This window comes from Chrysochloris asiatica, unplaced genomic scaffold (genome assembly GCF_000296735.1).
Source record: "Chrysochloris asiatica unplaced genomic scaffold, ChrAsi1.0 scaffold00076, whole genome shotgun sequence".
Classification (NCBI taxonomy): Eukaryota; Metazoa; Chordata; class Mammalia; order Afrosoricida; family Chrysochloridae; genus Chrysochloris; species Chrysochloris asiatica.
In genome coordinates this window covers 11,557,714-11,582,171 of record NW_006408594.1, presented here as the reverse complement: position 1 = coordinate 11,582,171, position 24,458 = coordinate 11,557,714, and the positions used below count along the sequence as shown (strand labels likewise).

The following is a 24,458-nucleotide window of genomic DNA, read 5'->3' as shown; positions in this document are numbered from 1 at the left end:
TGATTATTTCTCCAGTCTAGGAGTGGAGGTCTCTGGGACCATCAACAGAGAAGAGCCGAGAGTGGGACCCTACCCAGAGAAGCAGGGATGCCTGAGATGGAGACAGAGACGATGACGTGGAGTGATGAAGTGGCTGGGGACTTTGGATCCAGAGAGGGAGAGGGACTGTGGGCCGAAGACAGGGGGTGTGGTGTTAAGTGTAGAGGACGGGTTTCTAGGCTATACCCTTTGGTCGGATGATGATGCATGGAGGGGACTGGAACCATGGCAATGAAATGATATACGATGGAATGAATGTAAAACTAAAGCTCTCTCATGTAAACTATCATATAATTCACAATAAAACATTAACAAAAAAAGTTCATGGAATAAATGGGATAGAAAGATATGCAGTATTCCCATGAACTTTTTGAAGCCCCCTCATACTCATTCATTATGACATATATATATGGTGTGGGCAAATCCCTAATGGACTAAAAACAAAGAGGACTGTAAGTTGTGAGTGTGTAGTATGGTAAAGGGGAAGGTAATGAAGATGTTTTGATGCTAATTGCAAAGTTGTTAAGTGCCATCAAGTTCCAACTCATAGTGACCCTATATAGGGTTTCCAAGGAACACCTGGTGGGTTTGAACTGCCTACCTATGGTTCACAGTCCAGCGCGGATCCTACAGCGCCACACCAAGAGTCCCCCATGCAGAGCAGCGTCTATTTATTATCACGACCAGTTATAAGCACCTTGGCTTTTTAATGACAGGTTTTATGAGGGTTGGTTCGTAACTACAGGTTGCATGTTAGTCAGAAACCTGGGAACTGGCTGTAGTAGACTTTCACAGCTTTTCCTAGGACAAGGACACCTCAAAGCCATTCCCAGTTCAGGCCCTAACGATGCCGCTGCACGGGCTAACACAAATAAAACCACTGACAGTGAACAAAGGTTCCATTTCCCTGCCACTCTTGTCCAACAATGGGCTGAAAACCAAGCTATGAGTGGGCATTCTCACCTGCCTACAATTCCCAAAAGGCAAAAGGAGTAAAAATGGCTTCCTCAAAAAACAAATGAAAGCCCAAGTAACTCTACCTATGTGTGCCTGACGCAAGCCATGGGATTTTCAATAGGCTCATTTGTCCAACATGTGAAAGCTGGACAGTGAATAAGGAAGACCGTAGAGGAATTGATGCATTTGAGTTATGGAATTGGAGAATATTGAAAGTGCCATGGGCTGCCAGAAGAACAAACAGATCTATGTTGAAAGTACAGGATGGCGAGACTGTTATCAGGAGAGACCAGTCCCTGGAGAAGGACATCGTGCTTGGTAAAGTGGAGGGTCTGCGACAAAGATGGATTGGCACGGTGGAGGCAGCAATGGGCTCAAGTGCAGCCATGATTGTGTGGCTGCTGCAGGACCGGGCAGTGTTTCATTCTGTTGTGCACAGGGTCGCTATGAATCAGAACCGACTCGACAGCAGCTAACAGCAGCAACGCTACCCACTTTCCGTCCTGAGATGGCGGCCTTTGTATGAGCAACCACGTGCAGGGCCATACTCAGGTCAGTCTATAGGCAGCCCCTGACTTACACACAGGGTCCCGCCAGCAACTCAGTCCGAAGGCAGTTCTGATGTGAGTCAAATACCTCACTTTGTTAACTTTCATTATTACTGCCTTTTATTGTCAATATCTTTATAAATTGTAACATTGCACATCTATGAGTGAACACCTGGAAGTGATAGCAGCAAATTACAGGCTGAATTATTGTGTGCTGCTTAAACCGACTCGACAGCACTGTAACAACAACAACTTGCTACTACTGAGAAGTACAAATAACAAACGACAGTTGTTAAGTGGTGTTCATCAGAACTCAAATATACTGTTAAGTTGGGAGCTGTATTAGGCCACGGAAGACCTCACCATGCTGAGACTGAACTCTACCAAACAAGTCCCATCACTCAGGATGCCAATAAGCAGAAATACAAGTTGTGTATTAATGGAAAATAACGGTCCTACATATGTGCCTAGTAAGTTTCTTTATGCTAAAAGCTTGGTCTTCTCCACCATGCCCCACTTGCTTAAGATACTGGAAAACAGGTTTCTGTCCTGGGTGTACCACACGGCGAAGACAGCCAGTCAGTCTGATTGCTGGCCCACCTTTACTTTATGACTCTTGGCGGCTGAGGAGGTGCCCCCTAGTGGACCTCTCCAGTAAAAGGCCAAGAAAATTGGACTGAGGAACACTGTTAAGATACTGTTAGGTCGGTATCGACTCATAGTGACCCTGTGCACAACAGAATGTAACACTGCCTGATCCTGGGCCAACCTCACAATGGCTGCCCCGCTTGAGCCCACTGACGTTGCCATACTGTTGGATAGTTGAACAAAAATATAATAGAATATTAAACATCGTGGAGTCCTGGTGTGGCACTATGGGCTACTGCGTTAGATTGGCAAGTCGGTTGGAACTGCAAGGTCAGTGGTTCAAGCTTACCAGCCACGCCTCAGAAACCCTATACAGGGTCACTGTGGGTCAGAACCACCTTGACAACACATGCCAAGTCCTGGTGTGGTGCTGTGGGTTAATGCACTGGACTGCAAAGTCAGTTTGAACCGCAAGGTCAGTGGTTCAACCTCAGCAGCTGATCCTTGGAAACCCTATACAGGGTTGCTATGGGTCAGAACTGACTTGATGGCACTTAACAACACACGGTGTAGATGTCACCCTTCTCAGGCACAAGACAATCTTCTCCAGTCTAACCCCACAATGACAAGCTATAGATGTAAATGTTAAAATGATTAACAATGTAACCTTGTAACAAGGTGTGGCACTGTAGGATCAGTACTGAACTGCTAACCTCAAGCCTGGCAGTTCAAACATACCAGCTGCTCCTCGGAAACCCTCTACAGGGCTCTGTGAGTCAGAACTGACTCAATGGCACAACAACATGAGACAGACTCACGTGGTTAATATACCAGTAGTAGTATCATCGAATATAACGCTGAGGAGTTGTATTGTTCAGACTCACATCGACCTTGTATGGGGTTTCCGAGGAGTGGCTGGTAGGTTTGAACCCCCGACCTTGAGGTCAGCAATCCAGTGGTTACCCTACAGTGTCATACTAGGAGTAGTAGTTGCCAGGAAAAAGAGGGAGAAAACAATGGGAGCAACTCCTAATGGGCACGAGGTTTCTTTTGGGGGTAACGGAACGTTCTGGGATGAAACAGTGGTGACAAGGACAGAGTCTGGTAAACACAGTGAAAGCACACTTTAAAATACATTTACAAAATCTCTCATTAAAAACACTTGTACACGTAGATTTGGGCCTGCCAGCTGAAGAGCGATAGGTGTAGCAAGGCCACCTCCTTACTTCTCCTAAGCTGCTGTGACTTAGATGAACTGCATCCCTGATGAAAAGGCTTACTACCGTCAATGTGAGGTCCTGAAGGGTTAACACGGGTGTCCCCCACAGCATGCAATCGGAGGTCCTGAAAGGTTAACATGGGTCTCCTCACAGCATGGCTGCTGCTGCATGCATCATCCATGCATCATACCGTCTGGCTTCCTCCTCCTTTCTGACCTTCCTGTTTGACCTCTTCTGTGAGCTTGGCTTCCTCTTGGCTGGAACCCCTGACCTCCTCTCCTCTTTTCACCCCACTCTCATGGCCACAATTAACATGGAAATGCTGATGACCCCTCTGAACTCCAGCCCGACTTCTCTACTGGCTATCTCAGACTTTGAATCCACATGTCTAAGTGAGGAGTTATCACCACCCCTGCAACCAAAACATCTACTCATCCTCCAGTACTCACGATTCCAATGACCCGTACCTGGTTCTCCAAGCCAGACACCAGGGGGCTCTCCTCACCGATTCAATTCCCTAACTTGATCCAATCACAAGTCTTATTCCTTACAAAGATTTCTTAAATACACCCACTTCTTATTCTCCTTACCCTTACTCTAGGCTAGAACCGCAGCCATTTAAATGCTCCCATCACAGCCCTCACCTATCTAGCTGCGTCTGACAAATCCAGTCATCCTCACTCGGTAGTCAACACCTCTTCCTTCCCAGCCCCACTGCTTAAAACCCCTTCTCTCCAATCCCAGCATGAAAGCCCATTTTATGCCTCACCCAGTCTCACTCACAGTTGTTTAGTTCTAGGTATTTACAGGTGCCCCTCCTGTCCAGGACACTGTTCTTCCCGATTCTCAGCTGCCTAGCTCTCCTTGTCCGTCAGTTCTGTGCTAACATGCAAGAATCCTGACTTCCTATAGCCAGTCCTCCTCAGGTTGCTATGGCAGCCTGCACTGCATTAGGCTCGTGACTCGTCTGTAATCCCCACAGACTAAGCTCATTAAAGATGCGGATGGTCTCTTCTAAACCATTTTCTCCCAAGCATCTAGCAGACAATACCATATGTACATACTCAACCCACTTCTTGCCTGAAGGAAGCCTGCAGTGAGACCTTTAACAAACCATCCATTTTATGTGGCTTGTGTTTCGTTGCCCTATCAAAGGAACATGCACATGTTAAATACCAACCATCTGTTGTACATAGAAGATGCACATGCTATTTTAATTCACATGGTCATTCAAATACCATGTACCTACACTGCTCCACAGAGTCCTGGTGTGGCACTGGAGGATCAGCACTGGACTGCTAACCACAAGGTCGGTGGTTCAAACCCACCAGCTGCTCCTTGGAAACCCTATAGAGGGTTGCTATGAGTCAGAAGTGACTGGACAGCACTTACCACCACTACCACTGTTCTATGTGGAGAGAAACACAAGTCATCTAGTAGAGGCTTCTTTCCGTCTTCAGTTGTAAACACACACGGCCTGTCACACAGCACATCTTACCCACGTGGACTCTTACAATTAACTATCCATTTGAGGAATCTTGGGAAATACCTTAAGCAAAACTCATCTATAATACAAAAATGACTAGTTTGTATTTCCTTACTTTTGGAGAAGCCTGTAAGAAAAAAAAACACCCGGCTAATGTAAAGGGCAATACAAAGGCAAAGCCCATTCCCAAAGTCTTGTGACTTCCTACACTCCCTCACCCTCGCCTACCTACCCTTGTTAGGGTGACTAAACTGGTTAGGTCCTTGATGCCTCGTACTACCAATATTTCCGAAAGAAAAACGCTAAACACACTCACAAATTGTAAACAAGGTTGCCATATTTTCCTTGTTTGAATTGGAGTCTTCCATTTGCAGTGAAGGTGGTACAAAAGAAAGACTGTCTGAAGATACATCTACATGACCTGTCCCCATAGCAACCTCCTGGGTGATGGAGGAGACCGCCACAGGTTCTAGGCTGAGGCCAACTTCATGGAGGGAAACAGATTCTAGGGAGGCGAGATTGTGTGAGGTAGAGAGTGCCACGCTTACAGAGTTGGTGCTCATGGCCACGGTGTGGATGGAGTCACTGAGGGCATTATCAGACATCCCGTTGACATGGCTTGCTATGTGGTCTGTCTCCATGACCACAGGGAGCTCCAGGCCGTTCCCATGAATGGGCATCACACCACCATGTCCTACAGCGTCGGCTGCAAGGTTGGTGCTCACAGAATCCACAGACAGAGGCTCGTGACTTCTGGAGTCATTTGGGATTTGTGAATGTTCGCCTGCAACTCCATCCATTGTAAGCTCCTCTGCCATCCCATCTGTAGAGATTGGGCTGGTAACCCTGGAAACATTCTCCATAGTGATTGTTGTGTCCAATGCCACATCATGGCCATCGCTGGGATGAAGACTCTGGGTACCATGTGTGTTCACAGAGCGAGAGTCTATCGAAACAATGCCTGCTTCTAATCCAACGTTCCCATTAGACTGATATGGATCCAGAGCTGAAGGGTTATTGGCAATCGATAATGCTGTACTACCATCGACGTTTACAGAGTTGGGGTGGATATACTGAGGAGGAGGCCGGTCTGCTAAATAGGATAAAATGCCTGAGAAAAGGGAAAGATGAGATATCAGGAAATTTGGGGTACATTGTTAAATATCAAATTCTCTACCCCCTTCTTTTGGTTAATTAATATATATATATATTATACTATATATATATTATAACATATATTACATATAATTAATATATATACTTCAGGAGTAGCAACATGCATATGCCATATTTGAGTTTTTCACGTGAAACTCAAAGCTTTAACTAAAAAACTCAAAACTTAACTATACTCCTTTGATGTCAACTAAAAATTAACCACTTAAATGCTGCCTTTAATATATACACGACTACATCTCCCGAGTCCTACGATGCTAAAAAGTGCTGTGTAAGAAATCATGAAAAGGTAAACGACTTAAAAACAAATTTTTCCACAGAAAAATAGAAAATGTAACTGTAACTGAGTTTTAAATCATCATGGTATCAGACACATTAGGTTCTATTCAAAACAAGCCACAACTGTACTTGCTTTCTGAAAACAAAAACATTTTTCAGCACTTACACTTCTAAGGACATGGACAAATAGGAATGTATATTAGTAAAGCCCCTTTGGAGCACAACCTGGAAACAGACATTAAGATCAACAATGTTCCTACACTCTTACATAAAAGTATAATTTATGGTCCTCTTTCCTGACTTTATTTTGTAAATACTCTACACAAAGACATTCATAAGAAGCTAGCTATCAGGATAATAAACAAAATTGAAAAAGCCAAACTGTCCAAAAATACTGATCTAAGAACGAAATAACCAGTCAGTTGAATGGAATGCATCACTTAAAAAGAATAATTATGAAAGCCATGTAGCAACCAGGTAGAACAACTACTAAAACAGCGAAAATTATTAACTGAAAAAAAGTGAGGGCACATAATCGCACAGAAAGTATGATTTTATATGAGGAACAGATAAAAGACAGGAAGGTGGTACACCAAAAGGTGGGCTGGGTGAAACTAAGCATGGTTCCCCTCCCTCCTTATTTGTTGCATGCTCTGAAATGTGTATGTAGTACTTTTCGTAACAAAATAAAAATTCAGTACGTTTTATTTTATATGATCAATGACGTCATAGCACTATGTGGTTACCAGTAATGAATGAAGGAGATGGAGGAGGAGATAGGAGAACAAAACCACGTATGTGCCATTAAGACATCAAATTTATAGTCAAACTGCTGTTTTAGTAATGTGCGAACAGCACAAGGTCTGTGATTTGAGTCCACGAGCAGCTCTGCCAGAGAAAAGATGAGGCTTTCTGCTCCCGTAAAGATTTACTACAGCCTCAGACACCCCGTAGGGGTCGGAATGGACTTGATGGCACACAACAACAAAACTGCACATTCTAGAAGAAAAGCATATAAATATAAACAAAAAGGTTTTTTCTCTTAGATGTTGACATCTAATAGTTACTTTGAACATATTATCAGGAAAGGCCAGTTCCTGGAGAAGGACATCATGCTTGGTAACGTGGCAGGAGAGAGAAAAAGAGGACGAGCCCTAACGAGATGGACTGGCACAGTGGTAGCCACAATGGGCTCAAGCGTAGCAGCAATTGTGAGGCTGGAGCGGGACCAGGTGGGTTTTCATTCTGCTGTACCAAGGGTCACTATGGGGCGGAGCTGACTCAACGGCACCTAACAACAACAATAGTAACAAGTAGGGAAAAACTGGTATTCAAGGCTGAGATTTAAGGCTAAAAGTTGGCTCTCTCCTTTTTTTCTAATGCCCAAATACCTTTAGCACTTACCAGGTAGAATGGTTCTGAAGTAACTGCTCTCCAGGTGAGGGTAGGGTGATGGAGGTAGGGTATAGTTTCTTTCTGGTAATCCACACATCACTCCTCGGTCGCCAATGCCCATAGGGAGCATCAGAGACAAAGCAGAAGGCAGAGAACCAAGGGAGGGACCGAGGTTGGGAATTGCCACTGGCAGACCTGCAAAGAAAAAGGCATTTAAAGGAAAATAAACGCGCTGGACTGCAAGGTGGATTTAAATCGCAAGGACAGTGGTTCAGGCTCACCAGCTGCTCCTCGGCAACCCTATATAGGGTCACTGTAAGTCACTACAGACTCAAAAGCACTTAACAGCAACAATGAATTTTTTTTTTTTTAAGTTTTCTCTATAACCACTGGCTAAACTCTTAGAAAGGTTTCTGCATACAGGCAAAAATCTGAGTTGGCATCTTGTATTTAAAAAAAAAAAAACCCTTTTTTATCCCCAGATAGACAGATAGTCTTCTGTAGACATCCACAAACAGGATTAATCAAAGTAGTCTTAATCCTAAACCAAAAGTCAAACCAAGTCCACTGCTGACTCATACTGACCCGACAGTAGAACTGCTTGGATCTGAATTTGTGGCCTTCAGTTATCAGCCCAACGATTAAGTCACTGCACCACCAGGGCGGGCTCCTTTCTGAAGAGAGCCAGGCCAACACAGCAGTAAGAGCGCTTGGCTGCTAACTGAAATCCATCAGCGCCTCTGTAGGAGCAAGACAAGGCTCTCTGCGCCTGTCAAGATTTACTGACAGCTGTGGCAACCTCTGTCCTATAAGGTCACTACAAATTGCCAAGTTGTTCCTTCGGTTACCTGTATTGCTCTAAGTATCATAACAATTTTACCATTAAAGCCTAGTTTAAATACAATTTAAGAAGATAAACGATGTAGAGAGAACTCACGCCAAAGAGTTCACAGGCAGGATCTCCAAGTGTGGTGCTATGGCTCCATGTTTTTATAGTACTGTATTTTGTCCTTTACATGAGAATGGTTCACTTTTTAAAAGACTCATAGATATGCTTCAACTCAGGAAAAAGAACCAAATTTACATTGAGATGGGAACTGTACATACACGTCTCTATAGTCTTTTCCTGGAACACTGCTCTTTTACACGTACACAGATGTTACACTTTAGACTCCTCGGAGCACTGAAGTGCCTTTACTGTGTCTAACGAATGCTCACAAAGCCAGCTCTGCGGATTTGCAGATTTCTACTGCAGCAGTACTAACAAGCTTCAGAAAGTCCAGAGGAAAATGGAACTGAATGATCGTGAAATTTTTCCATGAACTTTTTGAAGCTTATTTTTAAAATAGAATTTCTTCCTATTTATAGGAAGAGTATCCACTATAACAAAAGTATCTATTAAAAGGAAGGCCTAAGAGAAAAATCAAATGGGCTAACAACTGACAAGAAATCAAAATTTCTTTTAGGGGACACTTAAAGGAATGTGAAGAGACCCTAGTTTAGATGAATCATAATTAACTGCTGGATTTTGCTAATTAATAAGCAGTTAATTGTCTATAGAGAGCTCAGTAAACAACTTAATAGATATCTCTGAAATACACATTCGTTCCTAGTTTCTAAGGAGGAAAGTCTAATACATTACAATATCATAAACATTTAAGAAAATAGCTTGCTAGTGTAAGAATCAATACCCACTGAGAGAAGTATCTTTAGGTCTATGTAAAGGCAAGTATGTGTGTGCAGGCACATGTTTACTGAAGACACAAATACAGACACTCCTCAGACATAACCAAACACCTGCCAACATCATGATCTGCCTCCTAGTGAAGTAAGCAGTAGTAAGTGGGGTTTGAAAACTTAAGAGCAGCCATCAAAGTCCCAAGAGGTCTCAAGTTGCCAGGAGCAAAGCAGAGAGAAGATAACCCCAAGTGCAGAGATGAAACTAGTCTACAAGGGCAACAACCTCAGCTAGCCTGAGTCCTAAGAACTAGACGGTGCCCAGCTACCTGACCATGCAGACTGCCTGGACATAGTAAGAATCAATAGCTTACCCGTTTCTTTTCCACACCAATAGAAAAGGAAAGTGAAACTAGGCAGAGAAGGTTGTTTTAGAACACAGTGACGAGGAAGGAGGAGCTCGCCCAATGCTGTTCTAAGGACTGCAGCTCCAGGGAGGGCCACATGAGGACTCACCTCTGACACCTCCTATCTCCCTGTAACTCTAGGCCTGATGCACTTGCAGTTGGACCAGTAGGAAATAAAGCCCAATCCCACCATGCTTTCAGGAAATAGTTATTAGAGTCTCTTCCATTAGCATAGGAGTCCTGGTGTAGCTCTGTAGGATAAGCACTGGACTGCTAATTACAAGGTTGGCCATTTAAACCCACCAGTCACTCCTCTGAAACCCTACACAGGATCATGGAACCAGCTCAATGGCACTGACCAATAGCAAGGCAGGGACAAGGCGCAAGAGGAGACCCAGATAACTGGGCACTGAATGGCAGTCAATTAGATACTCAATGTGGCTTTTCGAGCCCTCGTCTTTCTAACTCCCACCAAACGACTTTGTTTTCCCTGATGGGGCTGCAGGAGAGAAGGTAGGAGACAGTGCTGATAGGATAACATGGTTCAGTGATGAGTGGCTGTTACCAGGGTTAAGTGGGTATAAATGAGCCAGCTCAGAAGCAGGGGTAGGGGGGAATCTCACTACCACCAAGGAACACGAGCTGGGAGGGAACACGTCCTTTGGACCCTTAGAGCTCTGCACACTCAACCTCCTTGACCCAAGACAGAGCTTGGATGCCAGAGAAGGAGAAGAGGAGTGGCCACAGCAGAACTAAGAACCAGAGCACAAAACAGAGTGGAGAGCGTCATGGCCCCCGGAGCCAGGTAGCTGAGTGCCTTTGTACAGGATACAGGAGGCTTGCTTGCAGAGTGGGAGGCCTCCAGGTTTGCAGACCCAACGGAACGGCGCCTCAGTCCATGGAATATGGGCTGAGGCTTCTAGCAGAGTGCCTGCCCTCTGGGCATTTCTCAGTAATGCTAACGCTCTGTAGTACTGCCCAAGCAGGGCAGAGGCTAGGCCAAGGCCCAGAGAGGCCTTCCTGACTGGAAGAACTGTGCTCTGTGCATTTCTGACCCCAACTGGAACCTGCTCACTTCCCTAATACGCCCCTGGATTGTGAGTCTGGTGTCTGAGTCCTCTGTGGCTTCCGCAGTGAACGATCAAAGCCAGACGAACAGAGGACTGTGGGAGGGATGGGTGTGGTTGTAGATTTGGTAGAGAAGGTTTGGAGGGTGACTTCAGCCTTACAGGAAATGGTTTGGGGCTAATGCTGATGGAGAGTTGGAGTCTCTTCTTCTTCTCTTGTGAAGTGGGAGGAGGTCAGACTAGTGTCCGTGCCCATTTCTGACAGTGATCCTAAATAAACGCCAAACCAACTCCCGCTCCAGAAAAGGAGCCTCAGAAACACTGCTATTCCTACCCTGTGAACACCACTTCTCTACAACAATGTCTTCTTCCACTGTGTAGAACTGGCTTCTCCCTTCTGTCCTTAAAGGGACTCTGCTCCACTCTTGCTAAGCGTCGTTGAGTTGATTCCAACTCAGAAAGACCCTGAGAAGTGTTGGTGGGTTTGAACAGCCAACCTTGCAGTTAGCAGTCCAGGGCTTACCCTACAGCGCCACACCAGACTCCACCCCACCCCTCCCACTCCCCACCCCCGGTCTCCATTTTAAGTTGAGAATGCAGCAGTACCTGTGAAGGGGCAGGTGCTCGCTCTCCCTTACAGTGCACTCACCTGGGGCAGGGATGGCATTGTGAGTGGGGGAGGCAGCCAGGCCCAGGTGACTTCCTGAGACAGGCAAGGCATTGCTCACAGAGGATGCCGTCAGCTGCTCCATCCCCACCGGGCTCAGGTTCATTTCATTCATCCTAGGAAAGAGCACACACAAGTCAAAATGCAAAGAATGACCTCGATGACTGGTTCAGATATTGATGACTTGAAAACAATAGGGGTGAAAACGGGGCCTTGGTCAACTATGGCCTCATTTTTATACTCACAATTTTGAAACAGCTGCTGTCATCCTCTTTCTACTGACAATGAAACTAGGATTTAGAGACATTAACTAGCTCAGCCAACATCACACAGCCAGTTAAGAAATCTTAACTAATCCTTTCACCACGAAAATATATAATATGGCAATATTCACAGCCTTTTACTATGAATTTTACAAACCTTAGGAAAAACTAGCTTATCAACAATTGCTTTCAGCTTTGGTGGATTGAATACAAAGAGAATTGTGTAAATTACTCCCTTTCATTAGAAAACCTAAGTAACTGAATTAGTGAGGCCACAAAAGCAGACAGCATATTAGAGTCAAGCTGACCTACCCCCATAGGCCTCACCACCTTCAGTCACTAGCTAGAATTCACAAACCCCTACATACAGGCACCTGCATAAACAAGCAGACAATAATGAACTTAAGTGAAGGATAGATTTCACTTGATAATCTATACTTCTTGCAACAAGTAGCCAGGTTGGGCTTTATACCACATAGCTTCTAAGCAATTTAATGAATACCTTTATTATGAAAATAATTGCACATTATGTAGGATAGAAAGTTTATAATCTTTTAGTAGACACAAGAAGAAACAGTTTATCACATACTGGAAAAGGAGATGAAGTTGAGTCTGAACATCACAGAAGTATTTTTGTCAAGGTTGTCTAATGACCAGGTGCAAGAATGTTGTGACTAACTGTGTATCAAGAAATCATAAAAGTGTCAATGCATGTACTGTGTAATTTTAAGTATAAAAATAAAGACTTGCTGAGCTGGGCCAGAAGCTGGAGAGAACAGCCTGACAGCAGAACAAGCTGAAAAGCCTTTCGATTGTATTCATTTCTTCAATTCCACGTATCCTCTCGTGTCCCACGACCTCCCACGGAGAGCAGGTCTCCCCGCACCCACGAGTTAAAGCAATACTGGGTCTGAATCAGATCACTAATGTGAAAAATCACCGGATTTCCCCCAGAGATCAGCATTTTATCCAAATTCAGTCTTCATATTATTTTCCACATGTTGCAGTTCAGGCTATAAGCTTTGCTCGATACTTTATAAAACAATCACTTCTGATTCTCACACCAAGGCTGGTCCAAGGTAAGGTAGGTATAGAAACTAAGGCCTGGAAAGGGTAAGCCATATGTTCCAAATTAACAGGACTTAAGTGGAAGTGCACAAATTATGTTGCAAAATATTACCAAAATGGTTCAATAACCAAACCTTTTTATCGAAAGAGAATTCCTGGATAGCTGCAATATCTCAGGACCACCTTTCCCATGACATTCATCTTTCATTAAAACCCTAATAGAACGTGTGGCACTAATTTAAACAGCACATTGTTGCAGGTTGTCAATACTATTAGTCCCTATGTCAGAGTTGAGAGATCGCCATATACAATGCTCAGAGTCTGACCAACAGATTACTCAAAGGAGGCCTCTAGCACTCTCCAATCGCTGGGCTGAGGATCACAGTAATGCACATTTTTGGGTTTGGTGGTTGTTTTTTGTTTTTTTTTAGTGTATGAGTTGGAAAAGGTTCAGCAGCAGTGGGGTTTTTTTTGGTTTTTGGTTTTGTGTGTGTGGTATGGCATTTGGCTAAGCATTGGAATGCAACTTGCAAGGTTGATAGAGAAGGCAGCTGAGGCTGTCTGCTCCAATACAGATTCAGAGTCTTAAAACCCCCATGGTAGAGTTCTACTCTGTCCAATATGTCACTATGAATCAGAATCAACCTGACAGCATTTAACATTTCATATACACAGTGGTAGCGTAGTGGTTACGAATCGGGCTGCGAACCTTTAGGTCAGCAGTTGGAAACTAACAGCCACTCTGCAGGGGTCTGCTCCCATAAAGATTTACAGCCTTGGAAACCCTGTACAGGGTCACTATGGGTCAGCACTTAACAACAACAACATACATAGTGGTGGACCTGTGGATCAACTATTGTCCACCCTGAGCGGTGGAAAGCAGACCTAAATAAGGTTTCATTCTGAAAACTAGATCAAACCTGCCACGAAAATGCCTGAAAATAATCCCAGCATTTATTACCTCCTTACTGTGTGCTGGACACTAAATGATTTATGTGTAATGTCAGCTTATACCAACTACGAGGCATCCTGGTGTGGCACTGTAGGATCGGCACTGGACTGCTAACCACAAGGTTGGCAGTTCAAATCCTCCAGCTACTCCTTGGAAGCCCTATACAGGGTTGCTGTGAGTCAGAACCAACTTGATGACACTTATGATGTCATCACTGTTACTCTTAGAAACAAAGAAAGTAAGGTTCAGAGACCAAGACACTTAGCCCCAGACCACATGACTAGTACGTGGTCAAGTTGGGGTTTAAATATCGGTCTCATTTAAGAAATCCCCAGTCTTCACTGTAGGAAAAGATAATTACACAGGCCCCGTGCCCTTTACACAGTACCAATACAGCTGAATTGCAGGGCAATGAGTCACTTCACAGGGCTCTTCTCCGTCAATGTAACACCCACCCAATGTTTCTGCTCCGATGGGTCTGGGTAAGAGATGGGTCTGGGGGAAGATGCTGATGGATTACATGATTCAGTTGTGAGTGACTCTTAATAGAGTTAACCGTGAAAACCTGAAGCCCTAACGTGGGCAGAAAACGTGTGTCTATCTCAGAAGTAGGGAAGGGGGTAACCTCACTACTACTGAGGAAGAAGACTCAGGAGCAGAGTGAGTCATTTGAAGACTCCCAGCACGGTAGTCCTCCTTGATCCAGAGACAAAGCTGTACCGTCAGTGGAGCGGCAGGCATCCTGGCCCACCGAGCCCGTAACGCTGAGTGCCCTTTGGCAGATAGCTCGAAGAGCTGTCTGCTGACCCACAGAACTAGAGCTAAATATTTGGGGTGACTTTTACAGAGGAGTGGAGAGTCCTCTGGGCCTTTTTCAGCAACCCTGAAAGAGCTTTGTACCGCTGCTCAAGCAGGACAGAGGCCAGGCTAAGGACAAGGCTGAGGAGCGGCTGTCCCGACTGAAACAACAGTGCCTTCAACGTCTCTATGGATCAGCACGTGACTGCTAACCATAGGTTGATGGTTCAAACCCACCAGACACTCCTTGGAAACCCTATACAGACAGGGTTGCTATGAGTCGGAACCACCTAGATGGCACAAACCCCATAACTGCAAGTACTGTCCCTGAGTTGTGTGTGACCATGACGATAAATTGCTGACTCCAGATAAGCAGAGAGAGCCGTGGGAGGGATGGCTGCTGTCTTGTTGCAGCTGGCATAAGGAGCGGGGTTCACTGCAACGGCTCCAGACTCATGGAGCCATAGGGTTTTGTTAAGAGAAAGAATGAAGAGTCATGAGAAGTCCAACTTCTGCTTCTGAGAAGGCTACTTTGTGAGGATTAACCATAGCGGTTGAAGGGCATGTGAAGATTACTATACTGCAACTGAGGGCGAAAGCTGCTTCTGAAATCACCTGGGGTAAAAGCCAGGTCAGAGCAACAAGACGGCTGATAGGGGTCAGGGCCTACTTGATCTAACCTGCCAGAGGTCCAAGGCCACGTACAGATAAATGGAAAGAATCCGGCAGTGGAGGAGAGATTCAACTAGGGTGTTTCAAAAATTCCTGTGTTTCTGACTACACTATGGATAGTGAATGTTTCTCTGACTTAGTGCTATAAAATAAGGAGCTCTGGTAGCGCAGTGGTTACAAGTAGGGCTGCTAACCTCAAGGTCAGCAGTTCGAAACTAACAGCCAATCTGAAGGAGAATGAGGCTTTCTGCTCCTATAAAGATTTATAGTCTTGAAAACCCTATGCAGGGTCACTGTGAGTCAGAGCCCACTCCATAGCACGCAACCACCAGCAGCAGTATTGTAAAAGAGACCACCTTGCACGAAGGGAATTAACGCGGTTATCATGTCAGAGAGATATGTAACTCTTTCTTGTAGGCGCCAAAAAGGGGAGTTAGGAACTGCCTGGAAGGAACAGAGTTTGTTTTAAGCCAGTAGCCTGTGGATGGAGTCTGATATGGCGCTGTAGCATAAAGCACTGGACTGCAAGGTTGGTTTGAAACACTAGCTCGCTGGCTCAAACTCGCCAGCCCTTCCTGGGAAACCCTATACAGGGCACTATGAGTTAGAACGGATTCTTAACAACAAGCTAGTGATAAGAGCAAGGGGCTAAGCCCCACCCAGAACTAAGTGAACAGGAGATAGATGTTTAAAGGAATGACCTACAGGAAGAAAAATGGCTGGGATTTGAATCTGAGCATGCAGTTCGCTGTTGGATGTCCTGAGGCGGGGAAAGTCTGTGCCCTTTAGAGAGAACCAGGAGGCGAGGATTGATGGTGGCTAGGGTGGAGGTGCAGTGAGGTTCGCCATCAGCAATACCACAGAATACAGACAAAGCAGATCCAGGGCAGAGCTCCAAAACTCAGAACCACATACTAGGAATATTTTAAAAAGTTTGAAAGCATATAGCTAGTGGAACTTGTAGCAAAACTAAAAAATTGCGTGCTTTTGAATCTGCCGGGTTCAGCGGTTGGAGCTGACAACTTGGGCGAGACCAAATGGCAAGACCAAGCGGGGGAGCAGACCCACCTCAGAAAAACGCCGTGGGAACGTCAGAGCAAAGATAGTTTTGCTTTGTTCTGATTTTCTTTTTTTTTGCTTTCTGTTCATTCTCTCCCCCCCCCAATGTTTGTGCACCTCCATTCTGGTGACTAGAGGAGGTGCCTGAGCGAGTGGACACCCCCCCACCCTCACCACTGGTGGGTTCTTCTGCCACACATGTGCACAGATACTCTCAGGCCAAGAGCCAGCACTGAACTGTATTTTTTTTTTTTAATATGGAAAAGCCAGAACAAGGGGCGTGGAGAGGGAAAGAGTTTAAAAACAACAGGCCAAAAATTAAATTAAATGCTGAGGTACAGTATAACAACCAACAGTGGCATCTTGAAATCTCTCAGGCAGCTTTGAAGTCAAGAAGCTGAAAGGGGACATTAAAGTCACTCATATTAGGCTACAGATTTTTTTTTTTCTTTTCTCACTCCTCTCCCTTTTCTGCGATTATAGAGACTACAGTATCCAGTCTATGTTTTTTTGCTGTTGCTGTTTTACGCTCCCCTTTATACCTTTGGAGGACTCATTCTCTCCCTGTATTACCCAAGAAGAGACAGCAACTGCTGCGATATAGTCAAGCTACATTCACACTCTATAAAACACTAAAATCCAGGCAAGAACCAATACCAACTGCCATACACCAGGGAGGCAGACTACACCTTTCATGTGAAAGTTACTCTGAGTTAAGCAATAAGAAGAATGAAAAGGGAAGCCCACATCCTGATGACATCTACCTGAAAGCATAAAAAATACCAAAACACACACTCAATTAAGTATTAAGGCCACAGATAAATACTAAACATGTCCAAGAAGCAAAAGCAGATGACCATATCAGCACATGTCCAGAAACAAGATAAAATGTCGACCTCGAGGTAGACCTGGACTCCATTCTGGAAGGAGGGCAGGCCTTGGAAATGCCTGAGAAGGAATGCAGAAAAATGATTATAAAATATTTCCAAATACTTTACAATGGAGTTGACAAAAATAAGGAAGAAGTCAGGAAAGTGCTACAGGAACAATCAATTAAGATAGATACAGCATTGAAAACAATTCAAAACATACAGAAAGAGGTCCAAAGGATCAATAATAGATTATCAGAAATTGACACTACACTGAAAAGGCAAAGGAGTAGAATAGAAGAGCTGGAAGGCGGAACCAATGAGCTAGAAGACAAATCTCTCAATACCACTAAGATAGAAGAGCAAACAGAAAAAAAGGATAAAAAAAAAATCTTAAGAAGGCCTAGGATTCCTGTTGGACAACATGAAGATGAATAACTTAAGAATTATCGGCATTCCAGAACAAGAAGAATCACACAAGTACACAGAGGAAATAGTTGAAGAGCTGCTAGAAGAAAATTTCTCTAACATCCTGAAAAGTGAGAAGACAAACATTCAAGAAGCTCAACAAACTCCAGGAAGGATAGACCCCAAATCACCGAGAAATATCAAATCAAGTATCATTTCATAATAACCCCAAAGAAAATCACGGAGACATATCATAATCAAGCTCTCCAAAATCAAAGATAAGGAGACACTCCTGAAAGCAGCTAGGGAAAACAGAAGTGTTACATACAAAGGCAAGCAAGTCAGATTAAGCTTGCATCTCTCCGCAGAAACCATGCAAGCAAGAAGGCAATGGGGAGACAAATATAAAACCCTGAAAGAAAAAAAACTGCCAACCAAAAATCCTTTATCCAGCAAAGCTGTTAAGCAATACAATGGTGTAATCAAAACATTCCAGGATAAACAGAAGCTAAGGGATTTTGCCAAAGCCAACCCTGCACTATAAGACATCCTAAAGGGAGTTTTGTGGACTGAGAACAAACAGGAACAGATAACAATCAGAGATTGATATATGTGGCAGCACCTTCCAGAACTAAATCAACAGAAGGAAGAGTTGCGAACAGAACAAAACTATAAGAACAAACTCAGACAATCTGGGAGGTCAGTCTATGACCTTTAGCGAACACCCCTTTCAAGGACTCAAAGTTAAAGGGGCTGGTGAGCAGACAGCCTGGTATGCCTGATGGTGACCACCTGGGTCCATTTGATGAGTGCACATGGGAGACAATGCAGCAATGACAAAATGAACCGAGAGAGAAGGAAGAGCTGGCTGGCCTAAAGCTGAGAGGTGTGTGACTCCTGAGCTTGCGAGCAGCCACCTAGCCCAGGAGGGGGAGGCCTGGGGCAAGGGGAGGAAGCAAGTCTAACGTACAAAGCGGGATGTGTGGACTCCCTGGACTTCAATGGCGAGGCCCAAATTGGCCAGAACCCAACCAAATGAAGAGAAAGATGTCTGTCTCTGAGCCATTGTAAACTGCCAGTTTTGATGATCTATTTACTTTGTGGACCTGCTTTTCAGTTATTCTACAGTCCTTGACTTCACCCTCATCCCTGCTCGGGTACCTCATAACACTGAGCTCCCAATAGTAATAAAGTGCAGAGGCCAGCAGGACAGAGTCTTGACTAGTACAGATTCGAGCTCATGGTAACCCCATGTGTGTCCGAGTAGACCTGTGCTCTGTACAGTTTTCACTGGCTGATTTTGGGGAATTATTAACAGACCTATCTTCGGAAGCACCTCTGGGTGCACCTGAACCTCCCAACTTTTTGGTTAGCTGAGCAGGCAATTTGTAATCTCCAGGGCCCCATCTTAAATGCACACGGTAGAACAAACTCCAACTCAAGCATCTGCGTGTACAATGCAGCGGCACTGTAAGCATCTTCAACTTGTGCAGCCATTCTTGCTCTTCGTTTCCAAGCTGGTCCTCCTCCCTCAACATCTACTCACTGCCCCTAAGCTTCCTAGGGAGCCCTGTGAGTTGCTGTTGTCAATCTGGTCCTATTGAGATCTTTACCAGGACTCCTACTTAACTCAGTAGTGGTAGTGGTGGTTATGTGCTGTGGAGTCGGTTCTGACTCATAGCAACCCTGCGTGGGGTTTCCGAGGCTGTAAATCTTTATGGGAGCAGAAAGCCTCATCTTTCTCCCGCGGAACAGCTGGTAGTTTCGAACTGCTGACCTCGAGGTTAGCAGCCCAATTGTTAACCACTACGCTACCAGAGCTCCTTACTCAATTGAGTAGTTGTTGTTGTTAAGTGCCATCGTGTCGGTACTGACCCATAGCAACCTTAGGCACAGCAGAACGAAACACTGCCTGATCCTGGGCCAATTGAATAGGCACTGTGAAATATTTGATTTGGATGCAGCAATATAAACTCATCCTTCCCAGAAAGATGACTGGGAACACCTGGTATATGAGGTATACCCTATGTAGGGCAGCACATTAGTAAGTGTTGAATTTTTCGGCAAAAGAATACAAAAACTCCTGTAGCCTAACGAAACTGTGGTGGTGGTGGTGGCTGTATGCCATGGAGGTGGTTCGGGTTCACAGCAACCCTATGCAGGGTTTCCAAGGCTTTAATCTTCACGGAAGCAGGAACGCTTATCTTTCTCTAAGACTAGTAGGTTTGAGATACTGACCTTAGCTACCTTCATTTTCAAAAAAGTTCTTGGGTTTCAGTTGACCTAACACAAATTGTTCCTGAGCTTTTTATAGATAGAAACCTAATGAAATCACTGGAGTAATGATTTGGTAAATTGGTTACAATTATTTTTTTTTTCAAGTACAATGAAAAGACTGTGGCTTCAACTGCCATTTTGGAAATGCCTATTAGCTGTGTATCCAATCAGAAGATAAGAAATCAAATCTCTGCTTCTAGGAAGGAGCTCTGGTAGCGTAGTGGTTACGAATCGGGCTGCGAACCTTAAGGTCAGCAGTTCGAAACTACCAGCCGCTCCGCGGGAGAAAGTTGAGGCTTTCTACTTCCGTAAAGATTTACACCCTCAGAAACCCTATACTGGGTTGGAACCGACAAGACGGCACTTAACAACAACAACAACAGGATGACTCTTAGGGCTTCCCAAACCAGTTCAAACCAGACTTCATGGAGGAAGCGCCGCAGATTCCTGCTTTGCTGTCAGTGGCTGAAATGTGATGACGTTGCAGCCATAAAGCAGAGACAACTAGTGGTCTACAGAGCACGGTGGTGACGGGAGTTGACCGCCATAAAGCAGAGACAACTAGTGGTCTACAGAGCACGGTGGTGACGGGAGTTGACCTAGGGGCTTCCTCAGACACCCTTCAGAAGCTCTGCTGATGCCGCGGTTAAGTACTTGGCTGCTAGCCAGAGGTCAACAGTCCAAAACCAACAACAGCTCCCTGTAGAGATGCCGTGTTCCCATCAGACAGAACTGCCCAGAGGGTTTCTGAGGCTATATTACAGAATATCTTTATATTCCGTCACATCTTTCTCCCCTGAAGCAGCCGGTGACTTCCAATGACCAATGCTTCAGTTAGCAGCAGAGTGCTTAAACAAACACCACACTACAGGGTTCCTTCCCATAAAGTTTACAGCAAAGGATTCCTTATGGGTCCTACTCTATCATATACAGCTAATGACTCCGATGATTCTAACCCTGCTAGAAACTTCATCTTCCACTTAGAAAACAAGGGCAATATACATGTTGCCCAGCAACCAAATCTCTTGGCCATGGGATTTTGAATAGAGTTGGAAGCAGCAGTGCTCTGCACAAAGATGGCAGCCCACCTACCATGCTAGTTTGAACGGCTACTGCTTACCAAACCCAACTCATCACCACTAAGTCCCTCCTGACTCAGGGCGACCCTGTGTAGGGTTTCCAAGATTAAATCTTTAAGGGCGCTCTCATGGTGCAGCTGCTGAATTTGTACTGCCAATCTCGCGATTAGCAGCCCAATGCTTAGCCCATGGCACCACCAATTCTGCCAATCATCCAATCTCCCACATCAGGCTTCTATAAGGGCTCACTACACCTTTTTCCAATCTCCCACTCAGGACTTCAAACTTGCAGATTCCCCATTCTGGCTATCATTCCTGATAGCTCAAATTTTACAAATCTGGGTCTGTTCCAGCTTCACCTCGTCAGTCCTGAATGAACTGGTTTGAGGTCCTGCTTTGGAGTCAAGATAAACTTTTATTTAATATTCCAATAATTCCAAGGCATAGGAAAAATATATCTTAGATCCAACAATAAACGTGTGGCTATTTGGACCAACAATCCCCATTTAGAACAAATCTGTGTTGCAAAAAGTACAGCTGAAGTGTTCCTTAAATGTGAGGATGGCAGCGCTTCACAGCTCATGGATTTTGGACATTTTATGGGGCAGGACCAAGCAAGATATCATGCTTAGTGAAGTTGACGGTCAGTAAAAAAAGGAAGTCCATCAATGAGATGGATTGACGGACGTAGTGGATGCAAGGAGTAGGAGGACCCTATAAGTCAGAACCAACTCCACAACACCCTAACTCATTCCCATTTGGAATAAATCGGGTTGAATGAGTACCTGCACCCCAGCACGGGTTTCAGGATTTCTTGTTTGCTTGGGGACACAAAAGGACCCTGGGAGCACAGTGGGGAAAGCTTTGGACTGCAAATCACAGTCAGTGGGTTTAAACAGTGAGCAGATCCCATGATATCCCTTCCACCAAGAAATCACACATCGACAAATCCTTAGGTGCAGTCTTACCTGTCCTATAGGATCCCTGTAAGCTGAGCGGGTTTGGTTTGGGGACACACATTCACTTGCAACGTGACCACACCTGTCACCTTCCCAATGGCACCAAAACAAAGGCAACAACTATGAACTCCCATTTGCGAGTTTCCAAAGGTGTCCATGCGCAGAGCCCACCTCCCCACTCACCTGTGATGCATCTGCTTGGGGCCAGGTGTCAGAGAAAAGAGGGCATGGGCGGCAGGGAACCGGCATCGGGGATTTTGCTCCTGGGTCGCGTGCCACCTTGCTCATAACCGCTGCACAAACGCGGCCACCTGTCTCCGGGGTCTCCCCAGGCCGCCCAACTTCTCCCGAGGGTCGATGGCCGCGCACCCAGCTTTGGGATGGGGCATGTCGGGGGCCACCTGGGGTCTTTCCTCCAGAAGCTTCGGGAGGGGCGCTGCCCAACCTGGGGGAGACGAGCCCGGTCATCAAAACTACGGAGCGGACACGGTCCCCGTCCCCCGGCCCGTCCACCCTCCGGCGTGGAGCCTGCAGGCCGCACCGCCCTCGGCCCCCCGGGCCCGCGCGCAGCCCACCTGCCGGCCACACGGGGGGCGTGCGCGCCAGCCCCTCCGCTTTGTTCCCCATCCGGGCAGAGGGCCCACCCCGACCACCAGTCCGCCCCCCACCGCGCCCGGGGGCTCCTCGCCTAACGCTTCCCGCCCGGCCCGCCGCCGCCTCCGGGCCGCACCCTCCGAGGTGCGTTTCCGGATCCTCAGCCACTCTGGGCACCGCCTCTTCGCTCCGGTGCGTGCCCCCCCAGCCCCCTGGCTCGCCGCGGTCCCGCGCCTGCGCACGGCAGGAACGCACGCCGGAGCGAGGCCGGTGCCGAGAGCCTCAACCCGGAACCCCGAGCAGCTTCTCAATCTGGCCCAGCGAGCTAACCCTAAATCGAGCGCCGAGCGATCGACCCATAGTTGCTAGGCGATGAGGGCGGATGTGTACATGGGCTGTGGGTTCCGACTCCTCTCACCACTGCTGGGTTCCTCTAAATCGCTCCGTCTTGCGCTCTCAGTGTTCGTGATATTCCGCTACTGGGAAACGGGGGTTCCCGCAAATCCCAAACTCAAAGTAAGGGACCAGTTCAACAGAGATGTTGACGGTGTTGATCGGCATAATTGGGATTATCCTCTGATATTTACACTGGACCAACTTTCCCTGTTTCACGTCACAAATGGTGGGCCTTGAGATTTTTGTACAAATTTCCTTCTCCTTTGCTTTGCTCTTCGTCTTCGTCTGCATATCAGGTACTTTGCTAACACCAGGGATCTGAGATACCTTTAAAAGAAAATAAGAACTTGTCAGTAAAACAACACAACTTCGTTGTTTCCATGCACCCTCAAAATAACAGAGACCCAGGAATTCCTCTTAATCACATAACGTATATTGAATTATGTCCCAAACCTAGGTGCAGAATAGGACACAGGTCTTTAACAACCTGCAATTAGGTGGATGCCGGTGAGTTTTGAAAATTCAATCTAATGGGAAAGCGCCCCAGCAGCATACACACATTTGGGATGAGAAGAGCGACGATAAATAACTTCCATTACTTTTCCCTAACTTCCATTACTTTTCCCTTCTCATGAGGCGAAAGCACATACCAGATGAAGGAATCACTAAACATGGGCAGATCGTATTGGTTTTTGCTCTCGTATTGACAGCAAATAGGAATCTGAAAGAAGACATCGCAAATGAGTTGGCAGAATTACATGAAATCGGGAGCAGTGTGGCTCCACACAGTAGGTACTGGAGTGTGAACCACAAGGTCTGCACTTCGAGTCTGTCAGCAGCTCCTCTGCGAGAGAAAGATAAGGCCTTCCGCTGCTACAAACGTTTAAAAGACTCGGAAGCCCTATACAGACCCTACTCAAAGGCACTCAAGAATTCCAAGAAACGCCACTTCAAAGCTAGGACTAGAAAAGAATGAAATCGGTTATAAAAATGAATGCATTCACTCGGTTTGATTTTCAATGCACATTCTTTTTGAACAATTTTGTTAATTTCAGAGCTGTATGTAAGGGCTGCAATCATACATTGACAGGGAACTTCAGAGGTTCAAGCCAGATTCAGAAGAGGCGGTGGAATGACGGATATCATTGCTGATGTCCGATGGATCTTGGCTGAAAGCAGAGACTATCAGAAAGATGTTTACCTGTGCTTTATTGACTATGCAAAGGTTTTCGATTGTGTGGATCACGACAAGCTATGGACAACATTGAAAAGTATGAATATTCCAGAACACCTAATTGTGCTCATGAGGAATCTGTACTTGGACCAAGAGGCAGTTGTCTGACCAGAACATGGGAACACCGAATGGTTTAAAATTAAGAAAGGTGTGTGACAAGGTTGTATTCTTTTACCATACTTATTCAACCTGTATGCTGAGCAAACAATACGAGACACTGGATTCTATGAAGAAAAACATGGCATCAGGATTGGAGAGAGACTCATTAACAATCTGCAATATGCAGATGATACAATCTTGCTTGCTGAAAGTGAAGAGGACTTAAAA

The 24,458-nt window shown here is 45.5% G+C and overlaps 1 protein-coding gene across 1 annotated transcript in view; it reads right to left on the bottom strand.

Moving 5' to 3' along the window:
- The window catches only part of PRDM4 (PR domain containing 4), a 38,715-nt gene extending 16,185 nt beyond the window's left edge, over positions 1 to 22,530 (bottom strand). Inside the window, exons 1-5 of the mRNA XM_006865243.1 lie at positions 22,483 to 22,530; positions 22,091 to 22,352; positions 11,486 to 11,619; positions 7,695 to 7,880; positions 5,155 to 5,949 (exon numbers count right to left, since the gene is read on the bottom strand). Of these exons, the coding sequence (XP_006865305.1) occupies positions 5,155 to 5,949; positions 7,695 to 7,880; positions 11,486 to 11,619; positions 22,091 to 22,101 (1,126 nt within the window). The 5' untranslated portion in view covers positions 22,102 to 22,352; positions 22,483 to 22,530. The remainder of the gene's footprint in view (positions 1 to 5,154; positions 5,950 to 7,694; positions 7,881 to 11,485; positions 11,620 to 22,090; positions 22,353 to 22,482) is intronic.
- Positions 22,531 to 24,458: the final 1,928 nt, after the last annotated feature.